This window comes from Castanea sativa, chromosome 4, assembly GCF_040712315.1.
Source record: "Castanea sativa cultivar Marrone di Chiusa Pesio chromosome 4, ASM4071231v1".
Lineage (NCBI taxonomy): Eukaryota > Viridiplantae > Streptophyta > Magnoliopsida > Fagales > Fagaceae > Castanea > Castanea sativa.
Genome location: NC_134016.1, coordinates 9524048 through 9549000, shown reverse-complemented (window position 1 = coordinate 9549000; position 24953 = coordinate 9524048). Strand labels below are relative to the sequence as shown.

Below are 24953 nucleotides of genomic sequence, written 5' to 3'. Positions count from 1 at the left end.
TGTCTCTCACCGTTCCTCAACTAAATTTAGGCTTTTCTCCAGGAGGCCGTTGTTATTTTCTGGGCTAAAAGTACATGTCCTTAGTGCGGGGAAACTAGACTCTAAAGGTATCACTGCCTCAGCCCCATAAGTCATAGAGAATGGCGTTTCTCTTATGGATCTACGCGGCGTAGTTCGATACGTCCATAGAACGTGTGGTAGTTCTTCTACCTATCTGCCCTTCGCATCGTCCAACCTTTTTTTGAGTCCACTAACTATAACCTTGTTAACGGCCTTGGCTTGCCTGTTTCCCTGAGGATAAGCTAGAGTGGAGTATCTATTTATGATGCCCATGTCACCACAATATTTTCTAAAAGCTCTACTATCAAATTGAACGCCATTGTCCGAAATGAGTGTATGTGACCCCAAATCTAGTGATGATGTTTTTCCAGATGAATTTCTTGGAATCAACGTCCCTAATATTTGCCAAGGGCTCAGCCTCTACCCATTTGGTGAAGTAGTTGGTCCCCACAAGTAGCCACCTTTTATTTCCTACAGCCCTCGAAAATGGTCCTACTATGTCCAATCCCCATTGAGCGAAAGGCCAAGGAATGGAGAGAGGATTAAGGACTCCTCCAGGCTGATGAATGTTAGGAGCAAACCTCTGGCATTGGTCAAATTTTCTTGCATAATCCTGAGTTTCTCTCTGCATATTGGGCCACCAATATCCTTGAATCAGGGCCCTATGAGCTAGGGACCTTCCCCTAGTATGGCTCCCACAAATTCCCTTATGCAGTTCTTCCAAAAGCGCCTCTGTTGATTTGGGGTGCACGCATAACAAATATGGTCCGGAGAAGGATCGTTTGTACAATTTCTGATCCTCGGACAACCAGAAACGCGGTGCCTTTCAACGAATCTTGTCTGCTTCAGACTTATCCTCCGGGAGAACGTCATTTTTTAGAAAAGATATCACAGGGTCGATCCAACTAGGTCCAGGCCTTATCAAATGGATTTGGGCTGCACCAACAGTGGTAAGAGCTGGCTCTAGCAAATCTTTGACAAGGATAATCCTAAGCAAACCCTGAGCCGATGACGTCGCTAAGGTAGCCAAAGAGTCTGCATGTGTATTTCCACTTCTAGAAACGTGAGACAAGATAAAGGAATCGAATTTAGATTGTAAACGTTTGACCTGGGTCAAGTATTCTTGCATTCTTGGATCCCTAGCCTCCATGGTCCCCGCCACCTGGCCGACCACTAACTGAGAATCCGAAAGCATGTGAACTTCCTTTCCGTCCATCCTATGTACCATGTTCATGCCGACCAAGACTGCTTCGTACTCGGCCTTGTTATTAGTAGCTGAGAACGCCAACCTTAGGGATTTTTCGAAGACAATCCCTTCGGGGGATACCAGGATGAGTCCAATGCCAGACCCTCTCTGGTTAGCTGCCCTATCAACGGATACGTTCCAAGTCAAAGGTATTTCGTTCATAATCATGCCAACTGATTTCTCATCCATGTGTGATTCCTTCAAAGTTTCTTCCAACAATGGTTCAGCAAACTCTGCTACCAAATCTGCAAGAACCTAGCCCTTCACCGAGGTACGTGGCATGTATTTGATGTCAAAGGCTCCCAAAATAGTTCCCCATTTAGCTACCCTTCCAGAGTAGTCGACACTACGCAACACTGACTTGAGAGGCAGTTGGGTCAAAACTACAACGGTGTGGGACTGGAAATAATGAGGAAGCCTCCGCGTGGCATGAAATACGGCTAGAAGTGCTTTCTCCAAAAGTAGATAACGCACCTCGGCATCATTCAGCATTTTGCTGACGTAGTAGACCGGTCTTTGCACCCCACCATCGTCCCTTATGAGGACCAGGCTGACCGCATGGACGGCCACTGCCAAATAGGCAAATAGGACCTCATCTACTTCAGGCCGAGACATAATGGGTGGCCAGGAAAGGTATTCCTTAAGTTGTTGGAAGGCTACAATGCACTCCTCGGACCATTGGAATCCCCTCCACTTATTCAACAATTGGAAGAAAGGCCTGCATCGGTTAGCTGACTGCGAGATGAACCTGCTGAGAGCAGCGATCATTCCGGTTAATTTCTGAACTTCCTTTGGATTCCGAGGTGGCTGTAAGGTTTGAATGGCTCTGACCTGTGTCGAATTCACCTCTATCCCTCTATGAGTAACCATATAACCCAAGAACTTCCCAGAACTCACACCAAAAGAACACTTCGAGGCATTAAGACGCAACCTGTACTTTCTAAGTACTTGAAAAGTGTCGTCCAAATCTTTCACGTGCGCAGATATCATCGTACTCTTCACTACCATGTCATCCACGTATATCTCAATGGTCTTTCCAAGCTGCAATTCAAACATTCTGGTCATCATCCTTTGGTAAGTAGCCCCAGCATTCTTCAACCCGAACGGCATCACTTTATAGTGATAATTCCCTGTTGGAGTAATAAAGGCAGTTTTCTCCTGATCTTCTGCCGCTAGTGGAATTTGGTGATAACCCTAAAAGGCATCCAAAAAACTCATCCGAGGATGTCCGACGGTGGCGTCCACTAGCTGGTCGATGCGTGGCATCGGGAACGAGTCCTTTGGGCAGGCTTTGTTTAAATCTGTGAAGTCTACACATACTCGCCATTTTTCATTCTTCTTTTTGACCACAACCGTATGCGCCAACCACTCCGGATAAAAAACTTCCTTAATAGCCCCAGCCTTCTTGAGCTTGAGCATCTCCTCTTTAACGGCTTCGGAATGCTCCTTGGAGGAACACCGAGGGGGCTGCCTTCTAGGAGAAATAGCAGGATTAACGTTCAAATGATGACAAATGAAGCTTGGGTCAACACCCGGAGCCTCATAGCGGTCCCAGGCAAAAACATCAATATTGTTCTTTAGAAACTCCACCAATTCCATCTTCTCTTGGTGTGGTAAACATACCCCAACCTGGAAGAACCTTTCGGGATCATCCGATATCAGAAACTTCTCCAGGTCTTCGCATATGGCCTCCTCTGCTGTCACCACGTCGGGCGCATCCAGAGTCGTTAATTGCTATAAGTCTTTCACAGCCGAGGTCGAGGACTGTGTTTCAGTCTGATGCAGCACTGCGGCCGATATGCATTGCCTGGCCACCAATTGGCTGCCGAGAATCTCTTCAATGCACTCCCCCGAAGGGAACTTAACCTTAACATGCAAGGTGGAGGAAACAGCCCCCAGAGCGTGCAGCTAGGGCCGGGCAAGGATGGCTGTGTATAGGGAATATGAATTGACCATAATAAAATCCACCTCAACCGTCTCTGAGCCAAATTGTACGGGCAACCGAATCTGTCCCTTTGGTATAATGGTCTTTTCTTCAAAACTTATTAACGGTGAGTCGTAAGGGGTGAGGTCCTCCAATTTCAACTTCAGCCCCTTAAACAAGTCAGGATACATGATATCCGTGCCGCTGCCTTGATCAATCATCACCCTTTTTACATCATAATTCCCTATCCTCAGAGTGACCACTAGGGCGTCGTCATGGGGTTGGATGGTCCCAGCCTTATCTTCCTCTGAAAATCCCAAGACAGGCACATTCAACTTCAATCTCTTCGGCTTGGAGCCCCCCTCCTCGGCTTGGGAGTGCGAAACTGCCATCACCCTGGTGGGACATGAACCAGTCCTGCCAGGTGTAGCGAAGATAACGTTGATCGTTCCCAAAAGAGGCCGAGATGAATTATTCCTCTGATTATTCGAGCCAGATTGACTGCCCTGTCCGCTAGGTTGGTACAGGTGCTGGTTTAATTTTCCTTCGCTGACAAGCTGCTCCAAGTGGTTCTAGAGGGTCCGACAGTTCTCGGTAGTATGACCCACGTCTTGATGGTACTGACAAAAGAGATTTTGATTCCTCCTAGCAAAATCCCCCGCCATCTTACTGGGCCATCTAAAGTAGGGTTCCTTACGGACCTTCTCTAGTAGCTGGTGCACCGGTTCTCGGAATACAGTATTAACTGTCTGAGGTGCTGCCGAGCCCGACTGCACGGAGTAATCTCTCCTCGGCTTGTTGTTGTGATATCTGTCCGACCTGAAATCCCTTCTCTCTTGCGAGATAACCTTCACCTTACCCTTCCCCTGCTGTTGGTCTTCCTCGACCCTTTTGTATTCGTCAATACAGTCCATGAGGCGACATACACTCCGTACGGGTTTCTTGGTCAAGGACTTCCTCAAGTCATGATCGGTTGGAAGGCCTACTTTAAAAGTATTGATCGCCACCTCGTCAAAATCACCGTCTATCTCGTTAAACATCTCCCAATACTTGTCGGAGTACGCTTTTAACGTCTCGCCCTCCTTCATAGCCATAAACAACAGCGAGTCCAACGGTCGAGGAACTCTACTTGCATGTAATAAACCGTGACGCGAATGCTCTAGTCAGTTCCCGAACGAACCTACAGACCCAGATTTAAGACCGTTGAACCACCTTATAGCAACAGGTCCCAAGCTAGAAGGGAAGACTTTGTACATCAGGGTCTCATTGTGAGAATGCACTGCCATTCTCTGGTTAAAGTGGCTCACATGTTCCACCGAGTCAGTCCGGCTGTTATAAATGGTAAAGGTGGGCTGGGTGAATCTTCTGGGGGAGTCTTCCATTCTCAATCCTACATGAGAATGGTGATTTGGAGAGTTGGTGCAACGCCCCGCTCATAGCATTGTTCCCCAAGCCCCTGGAGGGGAGCTTCCTGTGCCTATGACTTGGTGAGCCATTCTCTTCACAAGAGGATGTTTTGCTGAGGGGCGACCATGATCTTGAACTGTAACTACTTCCCCGGGATCTCCCTGAAGAAGGACTAGATGAGGATGGCGAATGCCTCCGTTTGACGCGGCGTAACTTCCTCTTAAGATGATTGATCTCCTTCTGCATGGCTTTGGCACCATCTTCATGGGTGGTATTGTCTCCTCCACTGTGAGTATGACTCGCTCTAGGATACTCGGTGTGAACGCTACCCTCTCGATCCCTCCGGCGCTCAAGACGCTCGAAAAGATTCTCAAGTTGCGATCCCTGAGATTCTGCATGGTGTGAGCCTAAGCCTGCCATGGTGTTCCAGTTCCTTCAACACTAGATTCCCACAGACGGCGCTAATTGTAAGTGCACAATTGCGCCTGGACCCAAAAACACACGTGGGCTCAGGCCCAATGAGCCTTAAACAATGAAATTTGTAGAGTGTGGGCTCGCAATCTAGTTTTGTGATATTCGAAACTTGATGAACAGGCTAGAATGTTACAGTATTTGCAAACAACGGATGAATAAGGCAAATAAACCTCCTCAGACGTAAGCCGATGACGATTTATTTATTATTTCTCTTTTCTTTCTTTCAAAGGTTACAATTCTTAGTATTTGTCTAGCCACCACCCCTTTTTCTTTACCCTCTTCCCTCCTTAAATACTTCTTCTTCTTTCCTCTTTATCCACGTGTAACGCAAATCACCCTATTAGACACCTGTCCCATCCACCACTCTCTGGAAGTCTTCAAATGATAGCAAGAAGGCTGACTTCCACTATTCAGGGGTCATTTTCCCATTAATGCGGCTAGGGAGGTAGGTGCAGGGTCTTTAATGTGGAGGTAGCAGCCTTTTTCTAAGATATTTCTTTCACTCCGTAGTGTCTAAAGGGTATTTAGATCCCCCTCTTAACCAACAGTTTGTCCAGAACACTGCCTTGATCTTTTTGGCGAATTCCAGGGTCTTCGCGAGTCTTTCCGAGGAGAGATTCGTCCTTGGACGAATCCTCGGACTCTCGACCTATGGGCCGACCTGCAGCTTTAGAGGCTTTTAGTCTAAAACGAACTAGCGCCCATCAATAAAGCTCAAGACCCAAATACTTACTTAGGTCCTTTTATTCCCCACATTTCTATTCCTAAAAATTTGGGCAAATTATCTCAAAGCTTATTAAAAAAAATATTTTTATATTCCGTAGATGAAGTGACGGATTGCATTTGATGTTTGTGGAAATTTTTTAATTACTTTTATGAGTTGTTTGTATTATTTTAAAAAAAGTGGTAAAAAAAAAAATTTATAAGAATTTTTTTTTTTTTTAATGTAGAGTGTATTGTAAAATAAGGTATTAAAATAAATAAAATAACTGTTTTTTAGTTTCTAAAAGCTGAAAATTTTAACTCCCTTATCCGTCCCCATAGAATATACCTCACCCAATACTGACATCACTTAGTATCAGCAGCACCATCATCAACTGGATTATCATTTTATATTGTTATATTAGATAAGAACAATTAGTGCATAATACTTGTGAAATGAATTTCGAACATGCTCATCTGTAAATAAACCTACCAAGTTCTTCCTACAAAACCAGGTCTCCCAACACACTTTTAAATATGCATAATTTGGGAAGTAATATGCATAATTTGGGAAGTGAGTTTAAAGTCAGCTTATTTTACTATTTAGTTTATTTTTACTTTTATTTATAGGTCTCACTATACTTTTTGGTATTATTTATAAGTTTCACTGTACTATTTCAGCTAGTTTTTATCTTTAACTACAATATTTTTAACAAAAAGTTTTAAGCAAGAGGCAAGCTAACACCAACCTAAGAAGCAAGACCGTCATTAATGGGAGACTAATGCTGGTGCCACAACTCGAGTTGTAGCACAAGTTGTGCCGCAAGTTGTGGCACCAGCATAGCTCTTAATGGGAAGACCAAGACCGCCTTTAATGGGAAGACAGCAAGAAGCAAGCCAACACCAACGTAACAAATATAGTCAAGATTCCCAAAAAAAATTGAAGAGCTTTCATTAATTTAGTCAAGATTCCAGACAATGAACCATTACAGACGTCGAAACTTTTTTTTTTCGCAGCACAGACGCTGAAACTTGATGTCTTGAGTCTTCAAAGTCTCTTATAATTAAGTTTTGACAAGGTCTTCGATCATGTAAATGCAATCAGCAGAATCGTACACTGAAAATTTATCCGAGTGATAAACCAAATTTCTGATGTTCACATTGTCACATGCATCTTTCTAACTTAACTTTCACGCTCAACACATAGACACCAAGGCAGTACTTTTTCCTCTCTTTTTAACAAGTGAGGGATGATTCCCTTGAGGACGGAGTCGAACAGTGCCACTAAATCATAAAAATCTTGGCTACACAAATCAAAATTATTAGTCCATAATAAAAATCCATATGGAGTATACACAACGGAATAAACTGATCATACCTTTTCGTTCAAGTATTTTGACAAGAAAATCAATATCTTGATATTTACTTTAGAAATGGTTTAACTTAAAGTAAATGAAAAACCTTTCTCAAGCTAACAATATTGATACTCCAAATTAGCCGTATTGAAGAACATCAAGCTAACAATATAAGTAATAAATATTTACTTATTTGAAGTATGACCAAAAGGGCAATCGAAATAGACAAATAGAGTTGCCATGAAGTAAAGCAGAAATGCCATGGTAAGGAATTTCATTCAGGCCATTAATCAAAAGAAAGAAAACAAGGGGTTGAATGGTGGGACAAACCGTAAAGGAAGAGATAGTTGAATTTCACCCACTGAATCGTGCTAACCGAGTGGCGGCTGAACAACTTGGGGAAGAAAGAAATGAAGATGCATAGAGATAATGGGCTAAAGTTTCAGCTCAACAAAATAATAGCCCAATTCATGTAAAATTTCTTTTCTCTATTGGGCCTAGCAATTGTGATATTGATATATGTGTTGTGAACTCAACTTTGCTTATTGGAATTTAAGATCACAAGGCTTGAGTTGATTAATAAATCTCTTTTTAGAAAAAAACAAAAACAAAAACAAAAGTTGACTAATAAAAGAAGAGCTAAACTAGAGCCTTCTAAGGTGAACCGGTTCAAGCTGTGAGCATTGTTTTGAAACCCGGATCGTTTAATGAACTGTAAAAAGAAGAGATTCAAGGTTTTTAAAGTTGGACTGAGGTTGAACCATGATGACGTTATAATTAATTTAAATAATTATTTAAAAAATAAACAAACATATTAAATTAGTAAAAATTGAAATTTTAACTAAAATAAAGAGAAATAAATTTATATGTATATAAACTTAACATTTTTGTTGGAGCTCTTAAGTCATGACAAATCTCATTTGAGTACCCAATAATTTTTATTTTTAATTTTATGAGACCCATAAAATGGTTAAGAGAGAAATTGGTCTGTCTGCCCATGGCCAAGCCTATTTGACAACCTAATCAAAATTTTTTTTTATGCCTAAGCCCATTTGAATAGTCAACCATTTATGAATTAAAAAAAAAAAAGAAAAAGAAAAAAAGAAACTATAGGAATCCTGTAGGATGCCTGCCTATTTAAAAATGGGTTAAATACAAAAGCTAGAAGTGCTTGACAATAAAGCATTGGTGGTTGACAGTAAAGCAGATATTAGGGGCTGAGTTGAAAGCAGCAAAAAAGGAGACTCCATTTACCAAAAAAGAAGAAGACTCTAGTGGGAAAAAGGCTGAAACAGTATTGTCAAAAACACAGAGGGAGAGAGCAGAAAGAAGAACAGGAAGATGGGGGTGCGATCTCAAGTCTGATAGCGTCTCTCAGTGGTTGAAGTTTCAGCCTTCAACAATGGCGGTAAGCCTGTAAGTACCAAAATTTTTTCAGAAAAAAACTCTTAACAGTCTGACTAGTAAGAACTATTTATGATTTTGAAACCTGGAAGGTTCAACTGCGGTTGGCACGATTCACTGACTTTTTTGCATAGGCCGGTTCTTGGAGTTTAAAGAACCCTCTTGATGAACAGTTCTTGGTTAACCCAGTCGGACTGTACGGTCTGGTCCGGGTTTAACAACCATGGCTATGAGTGGAAATGTAAAATCATGGAAGAAAGAACTGGTTGAATGGCGGGACAAACCATAAAGGAGGAGATAGTTGAATTCTAACCTATATTTCTGTTTTGTATTTCACCTCAGTATCATGCTAACTGAGTGGCGTCTAAAGTCTGAACAATTTGAGGGGTAGAAAGAAATTTGTGTAAATTTTTTGCACAACAAAATAATATGCCAATTCATGTAAATTTTCTTTTATCAGTTGGGCTAACTAACTAATCAATCACCATATGGATTATAATCTTCTCCATTTAGATTCATTTCTCAAATGTCTTATTAATTAACAATGAGCTTTGTAAGATAATATTACCTTTTTTTTTATGACAATGTGCACTTTAATTTCTTAAAGCTCTTGTTAGGATTTAAATATCTAGGTTTTTGTTGACAAGCACGTAACGAAAAACTTGTTTTGTTATAGTCTTTAGAGTCACTAGGAATGTCAAGACAAGTGCTCAAGGTTTTGGTCTTCAGTGTGCAAGAACATAAATTTGATTCATTTCAACTGACCAAGAATGTACATTTTTGACTGAACAAAATTAACCTCAACCAATGGAAATGCGTTTTCACTAAAACAGATTTTCAACCCGCCAACCCATCAAGTGATTAGGGTTTAAGATCTATTCACTTAGTATATAAAGGAAACCATAAAACTCGTTTTCTTTAAGACCTTGGAGCTTGTTTTTGAGATCTAAAAAGTTATGTTCCTTCTCCTTTCAAAGTCACTACTGAAAATCAATTTACATACAATTTAAACCGATAAATCTAAAGTTATTGCAAACCAATCATCAAGAGAGTGTTGGATCTAAACCTTCAAGTGTGATATTGAAATAGCAGATTGGAGGTCTATGTTAGAGCAAACCTTCAAAGGTGGTGTAGGATTGATAGATGGGAGGTTCATGTTTAGAACACATGCATATCACAAACTTCGGATTTTAGAGCTCAATTTGTTAATTGTAGTTAAGTTTACGAAGAATAGAGTTATTCAATCTTTTAACTTCTATTTGATAATGGATTTGTTCATCTTGGAATTTTTAAAAGATTGCCCTTATAAATTTAAGGCATTTATTGAGAGCTTTTAATTTCTTTGTTATCACTAGCTTGTCCCTACATTTCTTGGAGACTTCAATTCATTTCCTTTGTATATATAGAAAGTAACTAGTGAAGCCATAAAGGTAAAATTATCAAGCTACTGGAATTAAGTGTGATGGTCCTTGATTGAAGTCCAAGACCGCCATTAATGGGAAGACGGCAAGAAGCAAGCCAACACCAATGTAACAAATTTAATTCCCAAAAAAATTCCAGACCATGAACCATTACAGACGCTGAAATGTCTTGACTCTTGAGTCTTCAAAGTCTCTTATAATTAAGTTCTGACAAGGTCTTCGTTCATGTAAATGCAATCAGCAGAATCGTACATTGCAAATTTATCCGAGTGATAAACCAAATTTCTGATGTTCACATTGTCACATGTATCTTTCTAACTTAACTTTCACGCTCAAAACATAGACACCAAGGCAGTACTTTTTCCTCTCTCTTTTTAATCTCTTTTTAACAAGTGAGGGATGATTCCCTTGAGGACGTAGTTGAACAGTGCCACAATATCATAAAAATCTTGGCTACACAAATCAAAATTATTAGTCCATACTAAAAAATCCATATGGAGTATACACAACGAAATAAATTGATCATACCCTTTTTCTTTAATTTTTTTTGAGAACCAAGACCTTGAAATTTCATTAAAAAATCAGCCGTGATCGGCACAAAGTACATGAGAAAGATGTGAAGGAACATTTTCTGTCCACACCGAAAAACCTCTAACATGTCTAGCATGTTGAGCTAGGTTATGTGCTACAATATTACCCATTCTACCAACATGAGAATATCTTATGCCGCTGCCTGCCACCACCATGGATTTTGCCGAGCTTATGATATGACCAAATGGGGAAAGAGATTCATCATCGACTTTAGAGCTTCTATAATATTTGTTGAGTCCCCCTCAAGTATGAAGGATGTAAAGCCAAGCCCCTGTGCAAAAGAAATTGCTCTAGCTGCTGCCATAGCTTCAACGATTTCTGGAGAGAAAGGGAGACTTGCTTGCTCGGATAGAGAGGCAATTGCTTGTCCCTTACTGTCTCGGATAATAACTCCCAATCCTGCTTTGCCCATATCACTGAATTGAGCTCCATCAAAATTAACTTTAAAATTTCCATCCGCCGGTGGTGACCACCTACTCCTACATTTAGTAGGGCCTCTGTTTCGTGCTGCATCAGTGGCGTTAGCCTGCTGAAAGTCTGTCAGTGCTTGAAGCGCTGTTGGAGCCAACTGCGTGAGAGGATAGTCCTTAGTTGAGGTCCGAACCTGGTTTCTGCGGTGCCACAAGGTCCACATAATTGAAGCCAGCAACTCCGGATTTCTCTGCTCATTGTTTGTGTAGGTGAGTACTTCTTGAATGGAAGAAACACCTTTGTTTGTCGGAACGAAAATGATGGAATTGAGCTCCAAACCTGTGTGAGCTGCGATCATCCCCAGAGAGCATGGAGTACTGATTCGGTCTCAAGCTTACAAAGCTCACAGATATCTTCATTTAATATATGCCTTCGTCTTAAATTCTGTTTCACCGGTAAAGCATTGTGGCAGGACCTCCATAAGAAATTTCGTACCTTGCTTGGCACCTTGAGACTCCATATTATCTTCCACACTTCATTATCGGGCGGGGCTGACACAATGGGTTGACATGGAGGTCGGGTTGAGGTGAGGAATCTTGTACCTAATCTCACCTTGTAAGTACCTGATGGGGTAAAAGGTCAAACCATAACATCCTCCACTACATTTGGGCATAGTGGAATGCTTGAAATCAACTCTGCCTCCTGGGTAGTAAAGAGTCCATTCAGCATGTTGAAGTCCCACTTCTTTGTGGTTGGGTCTATGAGGGCAGAAACTCTCATATCCTCAAAACCCAGAACCACTTGAGATTCAATTCTCGGATGAGCATTTGATGGCAGCCAAGCATCGTTCCACACACTTATGGCATCACCACATCCCGCTCTCCATCGGACTCCCTTCAACAGTAGATCTCGCCCCTTCAATATGCTATGCCATGCATATGACCCCGAACTGGAATAAGGAGCTTCTCGGATAGAGCAATTTGGAAAAAACTTCGCTTTAAACACTATAAAATAGAGAATTTTTTTGGTGAAGTAATCGCCATGCTTGCTTGGCTAGGAAAGCATCATTGAAATTGGCCAAGTCTTTAAACCCCATGCCCCCTTCCGACTTGAGTTTACAAAGGGTGTCCCACTTTATCCAATGTACCTTTCTTTGGTTACCTTTTTGATCCCACCAAAATTTTCTTATGAGACTCTCGATATCTCCACAAAGTCCCAAGGGGAGCTTAAAGCAGCTCATTGTGTAGGTTGGGATTGCTTGAGCTACAGCCTTGATAAGGATTTCTCTACCTGCTTGAGATAGAAGTTTTTCATTCCACCCTTGGATCTTTTTCTAGACTTTCTCCTGAAGGTAATTGAAGCTGGTCTTTTTATTTTTCCCCACCAAGGATGGTAACCCCAAGTACTTCTCATATTGCAAAATCACTGGCACATCCAATGCAGATTTGATGTGGTTTTTGACTTCCTTTGAGGTGGACTTGTTGAAAAAGATGGTGGTTTTTGCTTTGTTGATTTGCTAACCTGAGCATCTACCATAAGTCTTTAGTACATTCAAAACTTGTTGGCATTCCTAGATTGTTGCCCTGTAAAATAAGAGACTATCATCTGCAAAAAAAAGATGGGTTAGTTTGGGGCTATTTTTACATAGGGTATAGTCCTTAATATCGCCTTTCTCTGCTGCTTTATTGATGAGACCATTTAATCCTTCCGTATAGAGTAGGAATAGGAACGGTGACAATAAATATCCTTGACGGATACCTCGGGTAGGATATATCTTCCCTTTGAGCTCTCCATTCACCAATACAGAATAAGATATTGTCTTGACACATAGCATCAATAGTTTTATCCATTTTTCAGTAAATCCCACACGTCTCATTACTGATTCAAGATATGACCATTGTACCCCGTCATATGCTTTGCTCATGTCTAGTTTGATGGCCATGTAAGCTTCCTTGCCCACATGTTTCTGCATGCTATGGAGAGATTCGGAAGCAACTAAAATATTATCAAAAATTAATCTACTTTTAGTAAATGCACTTTGGTGTTCAGAGATAATCTTTGGGAGAATTTTCTTAATTCTATTCGCCAGGACCTTTGAAAATATTTTATATCAAACATTACAAAGGCTGATGGGTCTAAAATCTGAAGCATATTCTGGAGAATATTTTTTGGGAATGAGGGTAATGAAAGTGTGGTTCAAATTTTCAGGAAGAGTTGTTGAATTAAGGAAATGTAAAATAGATTGAGTTACATCGTTACCGATTGTGCCCCAATAATGTTGGTAAAACAATGGAGGCATTTTGTCCGGTCCTGGGGCTTTGAGAGGGGCCATTTCTTTTATTGCTTTCTAAACCTCCCATGCAGCAAATTCCTGTGCAAGCTAGTTGTTTAATTCTAGACTAAGGACTTTTTCAATGGACATTGTAGCTTCATCACATGGAGGTTGCTTGGCTGAAGTGTACAGCTCCTGGAAATAACCTGTGAGTATTTCAGCTACCTCATCATTACTAGCACTCCATTGTCCACTTGCTGACTGAAGTCTCTGAATGGTATTCTTTTGCTATCGTTGCATAGCTCGGCTGTGAAAATACTTAGAGTTTCGATCACCCTGTGTAGCCCAAAGCACCTTTGATCTTTGAAACCTTAATCTGTACTCCTTGTCCACCAAGACCAAAATCTCCTTCTTAAGTTACTGTATTTTGAAATTTTGTCCAGTGCACAGTGCCTTCATTTCAGCGTCAGCCAACTCTTTCCTCTTTTCCTTCAACGTTTTCCTTATATTTCTGAAATGATCCCTCTCCCATCTTTTCAATTCTTAGCCACATTTATCAATTTTCCAAATGACTTTAGTTGCTGGGTCATCCACTTCCTTTGCTTCCCGTATAGCTTCAACAATTTCTAAACATATGTGGCCAGACAACCAAACCTCTTCGAACCTAAATGGCTTGGAGATGGCTTGAATTTCTAACCCCACCGTATCAATCCATAGTGGGCTGTGGTCCAAAGATTCTGACTTGAGGTGGTGCACCTTTGTACCTGCAAATCTCAATAGCCAATCTTAGTAACCAGGCCACGATCAAGTCTCTCCCATATCAAGTGACCCGTAGAGAATTATTTCTGCCATGTATACCAGGGGGCTGAGAAGCCAAGATTGATGAATCCACACTCATCCACTACATCCTAGAATAATTGCATCTGTGTTTGGCTTCTACTACTTCCTCCCAATTTCTCAGAGCTTCTCATGATCTCGTTAAAATCCCCGGCACACAGCCAAGGGAGATTAAATTTGTTATTAAGGTATCGAAGCTTATTCCATGTCTCAATTTTTTTATGCGTCATTGGTTCGCCATAAACACCTGTGAATCTCCACACCCCCTCCTTCTCTTTATTGATGATTGAGTCTATATGATTTGGAGAGAAAGAATCAACGTGCAAGTCGATCGAATTTCGCCAAAAGAGTGCTAGACCCCCACCCTTATTATTTCTCTCAACAAAAAATAAATTATCAAATTCAATTTTGCGTTTGATCTCTTGTAGCCTTGCTTCATTCACCCACATTTCGGCTATAAACATGACGGAGGGAACTTTTGCTCAAACCACTACTTCAAGCTCTTTTCTTGTTCACAGGTTCCCAATGTTGGGGTTTACGCCCTAAAATCTAATTTATTGGCATGTTATAAATAATTAAAATTTTTAATTATATGAGACTATCTATAAATGAACTAATGAGACATTATCATAGTCCATGATATGCATTGTATGTGATTTATGTGATTTAGTCACAGAAGATGTAAATCACAAGTTCCTTATAAACTCAAAATGTAGTTCGTAGTCGGTGATGAAATTGGGCGTTTCATCTACGAAGACTATAACATATCAACTAAGATGATTTGTCTTGATCATAGAGGTGGAGACTTGTAATTGGTATGTTGATATGTTTTAAGAAGTTAAGACATATTGAACTGGACCGCTGTGAGATTTATTATTCTCCTAACGACTGTCAATTGAATAATAAATCTCACGACTTCTATTAACTTCAACTCTAAATTCTGAGAGAATAATGGATTTGATCATGAGATGTAGGTTACTTTGATATATCAGGAGTGAGATCTATTAGTTACGGTCAAAACCTCAGTATGTTGGGCAGTCGCATTTAGTGTTGATGGAACATATATTCTCAAGATGGAGTTGATAGTCTCTTAACGGAGATACAAAATATTCCCTTGAGATAAGTTTAATGAATTTAGTTATTCAGAGTGTTGAGCCCAACCGCTTTAGTAAAGAGTTACTAAAGTCTATATTTATAAAATTGGATTTTATAAATATATGATGAATAACATAAAGGATTAAACTGGGTACTCAAGGATTAAGATGTAGTAATCTTTAAAGTGACAGTCTATATTCATGACTTTGTATTACTACGAATATTTTAATGAAGGGGTTGGATGTATAATAAAGTCTTGGGATATAATTTATTAATAAGGCTTAGAGTACATTTATATTTATATAGTGGTATTAAATATAATTAATGGTAATTTTGAACTTGTTAAGAGTTGACGGAAAAGCCCAAGACCCATTGCAGCTAGTGTCTTATTGGTCCCTTTTGGTCCCACTCCAAGCCACACACTAAAACCCAATTGGAAAGGCCCAATAGGCCAGCCCAATTAGATAATCAGTTAGTTATAAAGGGAGAAACATACATAATTTTTATTAGAAAATAAGAAACGGTGTGTATGTGAGAGTGAGACACACTTTCATTCTCCCTTTGAAAACTGATTGAGAAACCACACATCTTGGGCGTAAAGTGGAATTGGAGTGAAGATTAAAAGTGTTCTCAAGTGCTTCTAATCTTTGTTTTGAATTTCTCCGCACCAAGGTATGCTATCTTGTTCTTAAATTCTGAAATTTACATAGTGCATATTATCAATCATGAATGAAATAGATCCTTATTTGTTGCTTCCGTTATGTGTTTTATATGAGATACAAAACTAGTTTTTTCCTACAATTGGTATCAGAGCTAGGTTTTCATATCATGATTGTATAGCGTGTGATTAAATTTTAGAATTTCAGAAAACCGTTATCTTTGTGTTTTCAAATTTCTGCATAAAGATACTGTTCCATAAACCTTGCGTGCATTGATCAATATATGCGATATATTGTTTTGCAATACACCAAGAGTGCACGGATGGAATGGAAACCTTAGTTTGTAATATATATTAGTTTTTATATATATATATATATATATATTGCAAATGGGATTGAATGGAAATTATAAAGCTTCATCCAATCTGTGTATAAATATATATGAGTTTACAATGCAATTGTTTGTAAAGTCATTGTTTCGGATTTGGAAGTTTTTTGTTTCATGGCCCACGGATTGCAATGCTTTTTGGTAGTTATTCATCAATGATATATCATTGAATGTTATATCATAGATTGCCATGAATCTGTACGGATTGCATTGTTTATGGTAGTTATTGATTGTTCAAATAACTGTTTTGTAACTTCCATTTTTGTGAATCATCAATGCACGGCTTGGACTTCATGCATGGTTTGCATGGCTTGAACGTGATTCGCTGGAATTTCTTTCATGGCTTGGACTATTATTGCATGGTTTGGCCGTGTATTATATGGCATGTAGTTCTCATATTATGGCTCTTGATAGCTGTAAGTTTTATATATATATATATATATATATATATATATATATAATGTAATAATTATATATTACATATATTAATTTGTATATTATATTATGTATAATATAATATGGATTTTTATATGTAATAAGGGTTTTAATTACATTATATATATTTTTATATATGTTAATGCTAGTTTAATGAAATTTATTCCTAATGAGATTAAGATTATGTTTTCAAAGTGTCTAGCATTATTAGGGTTCTTGATAATGATCTTGAAAACCTTAAAGTTTGATCTGTAAATCTTAGTTGATAAAATCAAAAGTGTTTTTGATGGAAGAACAATGAAGATGCCAAAAACGGTTACCCGAAAATTCTGAAAAAAATCAGTTTTGCGAGTTTCTATCTATCGAGAATTCCTTTTGACCGATCGAAGGCACTGAATTTTGAATTTTCACTTGTTTTTGACTAAATATTAAAACTTTGATTAAAAGCAAGGCTATGTGATTAATTTTATAGTCCTTAAAAGTTAAGGATATTTATAAATCATTATCTAACTAAAAGACCTAATGAGATCAAAGATATTAGTTAAATAGAACTCTTAGTCCTAAATTGTTGTATGATAAAGTCCTTAATTTATTTTAATTAGAGGTTTTTAATGAGATTAAAATTCTAATTAAAGTTATATAGTTTCTAATGAGGTTAGAATACTTTATCTAATAAATTAAGGATAGAGTTCTATATAACTAATTTTTGATTCATTAGTGTTTAAGGAATCCTAAATAGTTTAGGACTTCCATTTTAGTTAGTAATTCTAATGAGATTAGAGTCATGAACAAGTGCAAGGTTATTAGTTATGATGGGATCACTATTATTTAAGAAAAACCCAAATAACGAGTGGGAGTTCTGAAATAACTCTTTTGTTAAGTTTATTGTAACGTGAATAGATACCTTGTCTTGACTTTGAGTCTTGCATTCCATGCGGAGGGTATTTGCTTCACGAGTTACAAGGTTAAACTTCTTTGTGACTGCGCAAAAGTTCGTTATGCTATTGTCACGTGACTTAGTTACATCACATTGAACTTAAACAATTAAACACATTTGATGTGTAAGGTTAAAATTGTGATTAGATCACAATGATTTCAAAACAATCCACTTGTTTTAAAATTTCTAGTGGGAGAGAGATATAAGGGTTGGATCTCATGGCCTCCATTGTTGGTTCATAGTAGTGTGAAATATAGACTTTGTCATTACTTCGAGCTTAGCATTCCATGCAGAAAGTATTTATTTCATGGTAATACAGGATTGAATTTCTTGGTTTATAGTAGTTTGATCAAACACCTTGTCTTAGCCTCGAGCTTTGCATTCCATGCGGAGGGTGTTTTGTATCATGACACTACACAATAAGCCTGTTAAAGGGATGAAATGTGGCTACACATGATTCTAGACAATGGTATACACTAGACTAAGTTTGATAGTATCCTTTATGTTGAGTTTTTACTATTATTACTTAGAGGCTAAAGGAAAAGAATCAAATTATTTTTGTTTGGTAAGAGTTACCATGATAGCATTAATAATGAAAATATTTCTCGCCTGATCATAGTGGTTGGTATTCACTCTATGCTGAGGAATATTAATTGCGGGATTGGATTGTCGTTGCACCTAGTATAGTATGTTTTTCGGGTTTTATACTATATAGTTATGGATGCAAAATATAATGTCGCTGTAATTATGTTCATAGTCTCAAAATAAAGTTGTCATAATTTTGTTCTCTAGCTACTATTTTTATTGAATCACATTAACCAAGATATAATTTTGGACATGGTACTTAAAGGAACTGAAGTACGTATTTATGTTTCCATTTAGCATTGTCATGATTTCCTACGCATGATGCATTAATGGAAGATAGCCTATGATATGATCATAATCTCCATTGAAATGCTAATATGTTACATTGGCTTTTATCTCAAATGTGCTACAGCATGAGATGCAAGATTTAGTACTAGTTTTAGACTTCATATTAAGTCTAAATGAGATGTTTGGTATGAATCATATTGAGTGCTAAGAAAGGCTTAAGGAGTTCCAATTCTATATCATTTATAAGAATGTTTTATATTTTTAAAATGAATTGGAATTCTTGGATGTAGAGATTAAATGTTAATCTCATATGGATATGATCCATAAGTCCATGTTAGAATCATTTGACCAATTCAGATTGTTTTGAAAATAAATTTCTTTTATATTATCTGAATTGATGAGTAAGTTCTACACAGCGGAAGACATCCTAAAAGCTAAGGCTAAGATCAATATGATTTAATTCAAATTCTTAGTCTAGACTGAAAGGAAAAGGTGGTAAGAAGATGAATTAAAATACCAAACAGTTAGGCAAGCTATTTGCCCTAGTAGTTGCCAAAAGGAAATTAGACTCAAAAGTATTACCAAAGGAAAGTGTTTCTGGTTTGGTAATGCTAAGATTTGTCCATGATTGTTTTCTAGATGGAGATTTACATGTTTTACTTTTTAAATACGAAATTTCCGACCTTTGGTATTGTATGTTTGGCACTTATGTCTAGATCGTATTAATCTAAATGGTATTCAAGATTGGTGAAAGATGGGCTTTTAGAACCATTATTTGTTAAATTCTCAATCTATGAATTCTATTTAAGAGGATAATATGATCTAGGGTTCCTTTATTGTAAAGGAATATAGTTTCAATGACTTCTTTAAGCCAACGCATACATGAAGGAGGAATAAGACTCTTTTAGAAATAGTAAAGTGCATGATAAGTATTTCCCTTTGCTTATTTCTTTTGGAGATATACTCTATGCATTACTATACATTTTCTAAAATTGATTTCAAAAGTTTGTTCCTAGGACATTTGTCAAATTGTGAATTGGGTGAAAACCTAGTATATGATACTTCCACTTTTAGGGATGTCCAACACTTGTGCTAGAAAGGAAGTCTAACAAATTGAAATCAAAATGTAGAAAAATGTGTGTTTATGTTGGGTATCCAAAAGGAATTTCAAAAGATTATTTTGGTAGTCATAAAGAAGATAAGATGTTTGTAAAGTACAAATACAAAGTTCCTGATGATGACTATATGAATAATCTTAAAGCTATGCATAGAATCGTTCTAGAAGAAAAATGTCAGAATTTGTTGTAAGAGAACTATGAAATACATTTAGAAATGAGATGGTTGTATTAGATACATCACAAGGAATTATTCTAGATATATAGCTAATACACCGATACAATATCGTAGTGGGAGTATTATCAATTATCAAATAAATTCATACTTTTGGAATAAACTTTTGAAGTCATTCCACAAGGATATGAATTTGATCCTCGGTCCTACGTAGAGGCAATAGATGATATAATTATGGATTACTGGATCAAGGTTATGTAAATAGAATTAGATTCTATTTAAAGTCTAGAACTTGTAGAGGAGCTTAATGGCATTAAGTCTATTATTCTCAAATAGGTCCACAAGAAAAATTGAGATTGATAGATTTGAAGGTGCAAACCTTCAAAGTCAAGACTAATGGCGAAAACATTTATTCAGAAAGAAATAGTTCGACCATGAAAAGATTTTTTCACTAATAGTCAAGTTTGACACTATCTAGATTCTCTTATCCATTATATTTCATTTGGATGTAATATGGCAATGGATGTTAAGAAAGCTTCTTTTAGTAGCAATCTTGAGAAAGACATCTATATGATGTAACTAGACTTGTACATAACAAAGAACCAGTAGTGTTTAGTTTGTAAATTGCTTAAATTCCATTTATGGACTAAAGCAAGCATATTAATCATAAAATATCATCTTTGATCAAGAAATCAAATTGTTTGATTTTGATCAAGTATTAAAAGACCTTATGTGTAAAAGCTATATAGAATAATAAATTTCTTAATGTATGTTGATGACATTGTCATCAATAGAGTTATTGTCATCAATAGAATTTTTGTTGTCTAATCCAGATTGATATAAAGTACTTTGGAAAGACTAGTTATCCTAAGAATTTAACTTTGTTATAATTCAGAAATTAGGATGTTGAGTCTATCTCAATCTGCTTAAATGATTAGATTATAGCCAAGTATAGCATATAATACTTCAAGAAATAATTCTTTCCTTTTAAGTTTGAAATTCCTTTATATATAGAACTGTGGTCCTAAGACATATAAAAGGAAGAACATATTAAGACGGTTCCTAATACTATACTAATAGAAAGTCTTTATGCTATGCTAAATACTAGGCTAAATATCTATTTTGCGGTGGGCATGGTAAGCAAATATCATTTGAATCAAAGCTCACTTAATTTAGTGGGAGTAAAGAATATACTCAAACATCTTAGGAGAATGAGGGATTATATGATTGTCCACAAAAGTAAGCTTTTGATAGTTACTGGATGTACAAATACTGACTTGTAGCTTGATTGTGTTTCATGAAGTTGGACTTCAAGATATGTGTGCATCCTAGGTGGTGAACATACACATTAAATGTAGGTATTATCTCATTAGAGAGATATGAGTACTTAAGTAGTAGTATAAAAGATAATTTATGCAATAAATTTGGTTGAAACTTGTTTTCAAAACTTGCCTTAAAGTGACTATGAATTACTCTAAAGGGAGATAAGTTTTGGATATATAGTAAATTGTCTTTGAGTGCAAGTGGGAGATTGTTGGGGTTTATGCTCTAAAATCCAATTTATTGGCATGTCATAAATAATTAAAAATTTTAATTATATGAGACTATCTATAAATGAACTAATGGGATATTATCATAGTTCATGAGATGCATTGTATGTGATTTAGTCATAGAAGATGTAAATCACAAGTTCGATGTAAATCACAAGTTCCTTGTAAACTCAAAATGTAGTTCGTAGTCGGTGATGAAATTGGGCCTTTCATCTGCGAAGACTATAATATATCAACTAAGATGATTTGTTTTGATCATGGAAGTGAAGACTTCTAGTTGGTATGTTGATATGTTTTAAGAAGTTAAGACATATTGAACTGGACCGCTGTGAGATTTATTATTCTCCTAACGACTGTCAATTGAATAATAAATCTCACGACTTCTATTAACATCATCTCTAAATTCTGAGAGAATAATGGACCTGATCATGAGATGTAGGTTGCTTTGATATATCAGGAGTGAAATTTATTAGTTACGGTCAAAACCTCAGTACGTTGGGCACCCGCATTTAGTGTTGATGGAACATATATTCTCAAGATGGAATTCATAGTCTCTTAACGGAGATACAAAATATTGCCTTGAGATAAGTTTAATGGGTTTAGTTATTCAGAGTGTTGGGCCCAACCACTTTAGTAAGGAGTTACTAAATTATATATTTATGAAATTGGATTTCATAAATATATGATGAATAACATAAATGATTAAACTGGGTACTCAAGGATTAAGATGTAGTAATCTTCAAAGTGGCAGTCTATATTCATGACTTTGTATTACTACGAATATTTTAATGAAGGAGTTGGATGTATAATAAAGTCTGAGGTTATAATTTATTAATAAGGCCTAGAGTGCAATTATATTTATATAGTGGTATTAAATATAATTAATGGTAATTTTGGACTTGTCAAGAGTTGACGAAAAAGCCCAAAGCCCATTGGAACTAGTGTCTTATTGGTCCCTTTTGGTCCCACTCCAAGCCACACACTAAAGCGCAATTGGAAAGGCCCAATAGGCCAGCCCAATTAGATAATCAGTTAGTTATAAAGGGAAAAATATACATAATTTTTATTAGGGAATAAGAAACGGTGTGTATGTGAGAGTGAGACACACTTTCATTCTCCCTTTGAAAACTGATTAAGAGACCACATATCTTGGGCGTAAAGTGGAATTGGAGTGAAGATTAAAAGTGTTCCCAAGTGCTTCCAATATTTGTTTTGAATTTCTCCGCACCAAGGTACGCTATCTTGTTCTTAAATTCTGAAATTTACATAGTGCATGTTATCAATCATGATTGAACTAGATCCTTTTTTGTTGCTTCCGCTATGTGTTTTGTACGAGATACAAAACCTGTTTTTTCCTACACCCAAGCCTATGGCAGTTCCAAACTATAATGCTCATGGTTCTTGGTGGGGCTGCATTGCAGCCTCCACCCATAAAATATTCATATCATCTTCTTTAGAAACCAAAACCTTTTTTGCTAGTAACTCTGGATGGGTTCCCTCTTCAAGTTCTCTATTTCTTTTGTGTGCTACAGGGTGAAGCATAGGGTTCTCTGGGGGTAAGTTATTTTGTGCTAACCTCTTCCACGTGCGAAGAGCAATGGTATCATGTGGGATGTTTTGATTGATCACGTGAGGGGGGTTGATTTGTACCTCATCTCCTAAAATATTGGTTATTATCCCTGATTGGTCTCCAACAGGATTTGATTGAGTGGGATTGATACTTGATAGTTTCCTAATTAATATTTGGGGGTGTATGGGAGTCAAACTTCTTCATCGCCAGGTCAGTCTCCTCTATTTGAATTTCAAAATCTTGTGACCAGGTATGAGGGGGAGAAGAGTTTGGAATGGAATTTATTGCTCGTTTAATTGGAGATAATGTTGGGCATGAAATTTGCACCAAATCCTCCATGAAATACACATTATCCATATGAGAAGATTGAGGGAAATCCCCGTTGGAAGGAGCATTACTGATTTCTTCCAGCACTGGTCTGCCTTGCGAGCTCACCGGCGGTAACTCCTCTGTCACCTTGTTCTTGTTTCCTGAAGTCTGCGTAGTGCCCCCTCCAAGCCCATCTCCAAGGCCTGACACCATCGTGTACAGAGACTTTCTCGGATTGAATGAAATAGCCCTCAACCATGCCCCATATTCCTACTTCACTTGAGTATTCAAATCTTTCCCAGCAAGCCATTTTTTGCACTCTTTCTCATCATGAGACACCAAGTTGCACCAGTAACAGAAATTGGTGAGCTTTTCATATCTGAAAAAGCCCAAATCTCAGTGTCTTTGTCCAACATAACTCTTCGACCTCGGCACAATGGTTTGGAGACATCTTTTCTCACTCTAACCCTTATGAAGTCACCCCCTACCATCTCCTTCTCTGCTTCTTCAGTTGATACTTCTCCAAGGGTTTCTCCTAATTCAATGGCTATCTCGGGGTCTAACATTCTTAAGGGTAGACCATGTATTCGCACCCAGAACATGATCTTTGTGAAACATAAATGTTTGGCTTGTATAGAGTATTCATATCGTTGGAGAAGAACGAGATGCTTATCAAAAGACCAAGGTTCTTGAGCTAATATTCGTTCTGCATCTGTCTCAAGTTCAAAAACAAATAGAAGAACGTGGTCTCCTACTTCTCTAATCTTAAACTCGTTTCCTGGCCCTCCATAAGGGTTTAAAGGTCCTCTTAATTGCGTCCACATTCAGGGCACATTGTGTTAGAAACTTCGCTGCCAGAACATATTCTTTTTTCCTAAGGTTCTTGGATTTTGTCAGACTAAGTTTTTTGTCTTCCTCGACAGTGAGGGATAGTTTTTTCCACTCACTAAGTACTTCTTCCATAGTCAGGCTAGAGAGGCTAGGATAGAAGTGATGGAGAAAGGAATAAAAGAAATAGAAAGAAAGTGTTTCCCTAAACCCACGAAAAAACAAAAACCAACAAGTCCTACTGCTAACAATGTTAATAGAGGGCGAGAAATATCATTCCGAAGAAGAAAATCAATATTTTGATATTTACTTTAGAGATATTTTAACTTAAAGTAAATGAAAAATTATAGAACTAAAGTAAATATCTTTAAAGATGTGGCTGACGTTCAGTATAGATGGATTCTATGTAAAAATGAGAAATAGTCAATCACAAATGCTTATAAAAATGAGGGAGATTCTAGCCTTTTGCCCCTAATGAGCAAAATATTTGGCAATATGTCCCTATTTCAAAACTATTTAGGGGCATGTCTCTGTTTTGATACTTGATCTCCATAAAATTGAGTTACTTAAATAACTTGACTATTAGAAAGTTGAATTCTGGGCAGGTTCTTGCCATGGTGGTGATCCAACATGGCTTTTGGGCAATAAAATATTTCCTCAAAATCAGCAATGAGGAAACCAAGTTACTGAGAGAATTCAAATTTCCTGTTTGCACATGAAGTGTTCTTGTCGTGTGCTTAACCCGATGAAGGAAAGATCGAGTTTATTAACCAATACTCAACTCTGGAATAATCGAGTTATACTTCTATTACACAGAATAAAATCTCCTCATTTTCAGATCAGCTTCTCCTCATTTTCAGAACCTCCCCCCGGAAGTTGGTGTTTTGTCTCTATCATCTCAGGTGAGAAATTGAT

The 24953-nt window shown here is 37.6% G+C and overlaps 1 protein-coding gene across 1 annotated transcript; it reads right to left on the bottom strand.

Annotated features, from left to right (window-relative positions):
• Positions 1 to 10753: 10753 nt before the first annotated feature.
• On the bottom strand, positions 10754 to 11353 carry LOC142632421 (uncharacterized). The gene has a single exon (XM_075806826.1). It carries the CDS (start codon positions 11351 to 11353, stop codon positions 10754 to 10756), a length of 600 nt encoding a protein of 199 aa, XP_075662941.1.
• Positions 11354 to 24953: the final 13600 nt, after the last annotated feature.

What these genes read in the sequence shown, in the direction of transcription:
- LOC142632421 (XM_075806826.1), bottom strand. Translation starts at nt 11,353, where the DNA reads ATGATCGCAGCTCACACAGGTTTGGAGCTCAATTCCATCATTTTCGTT.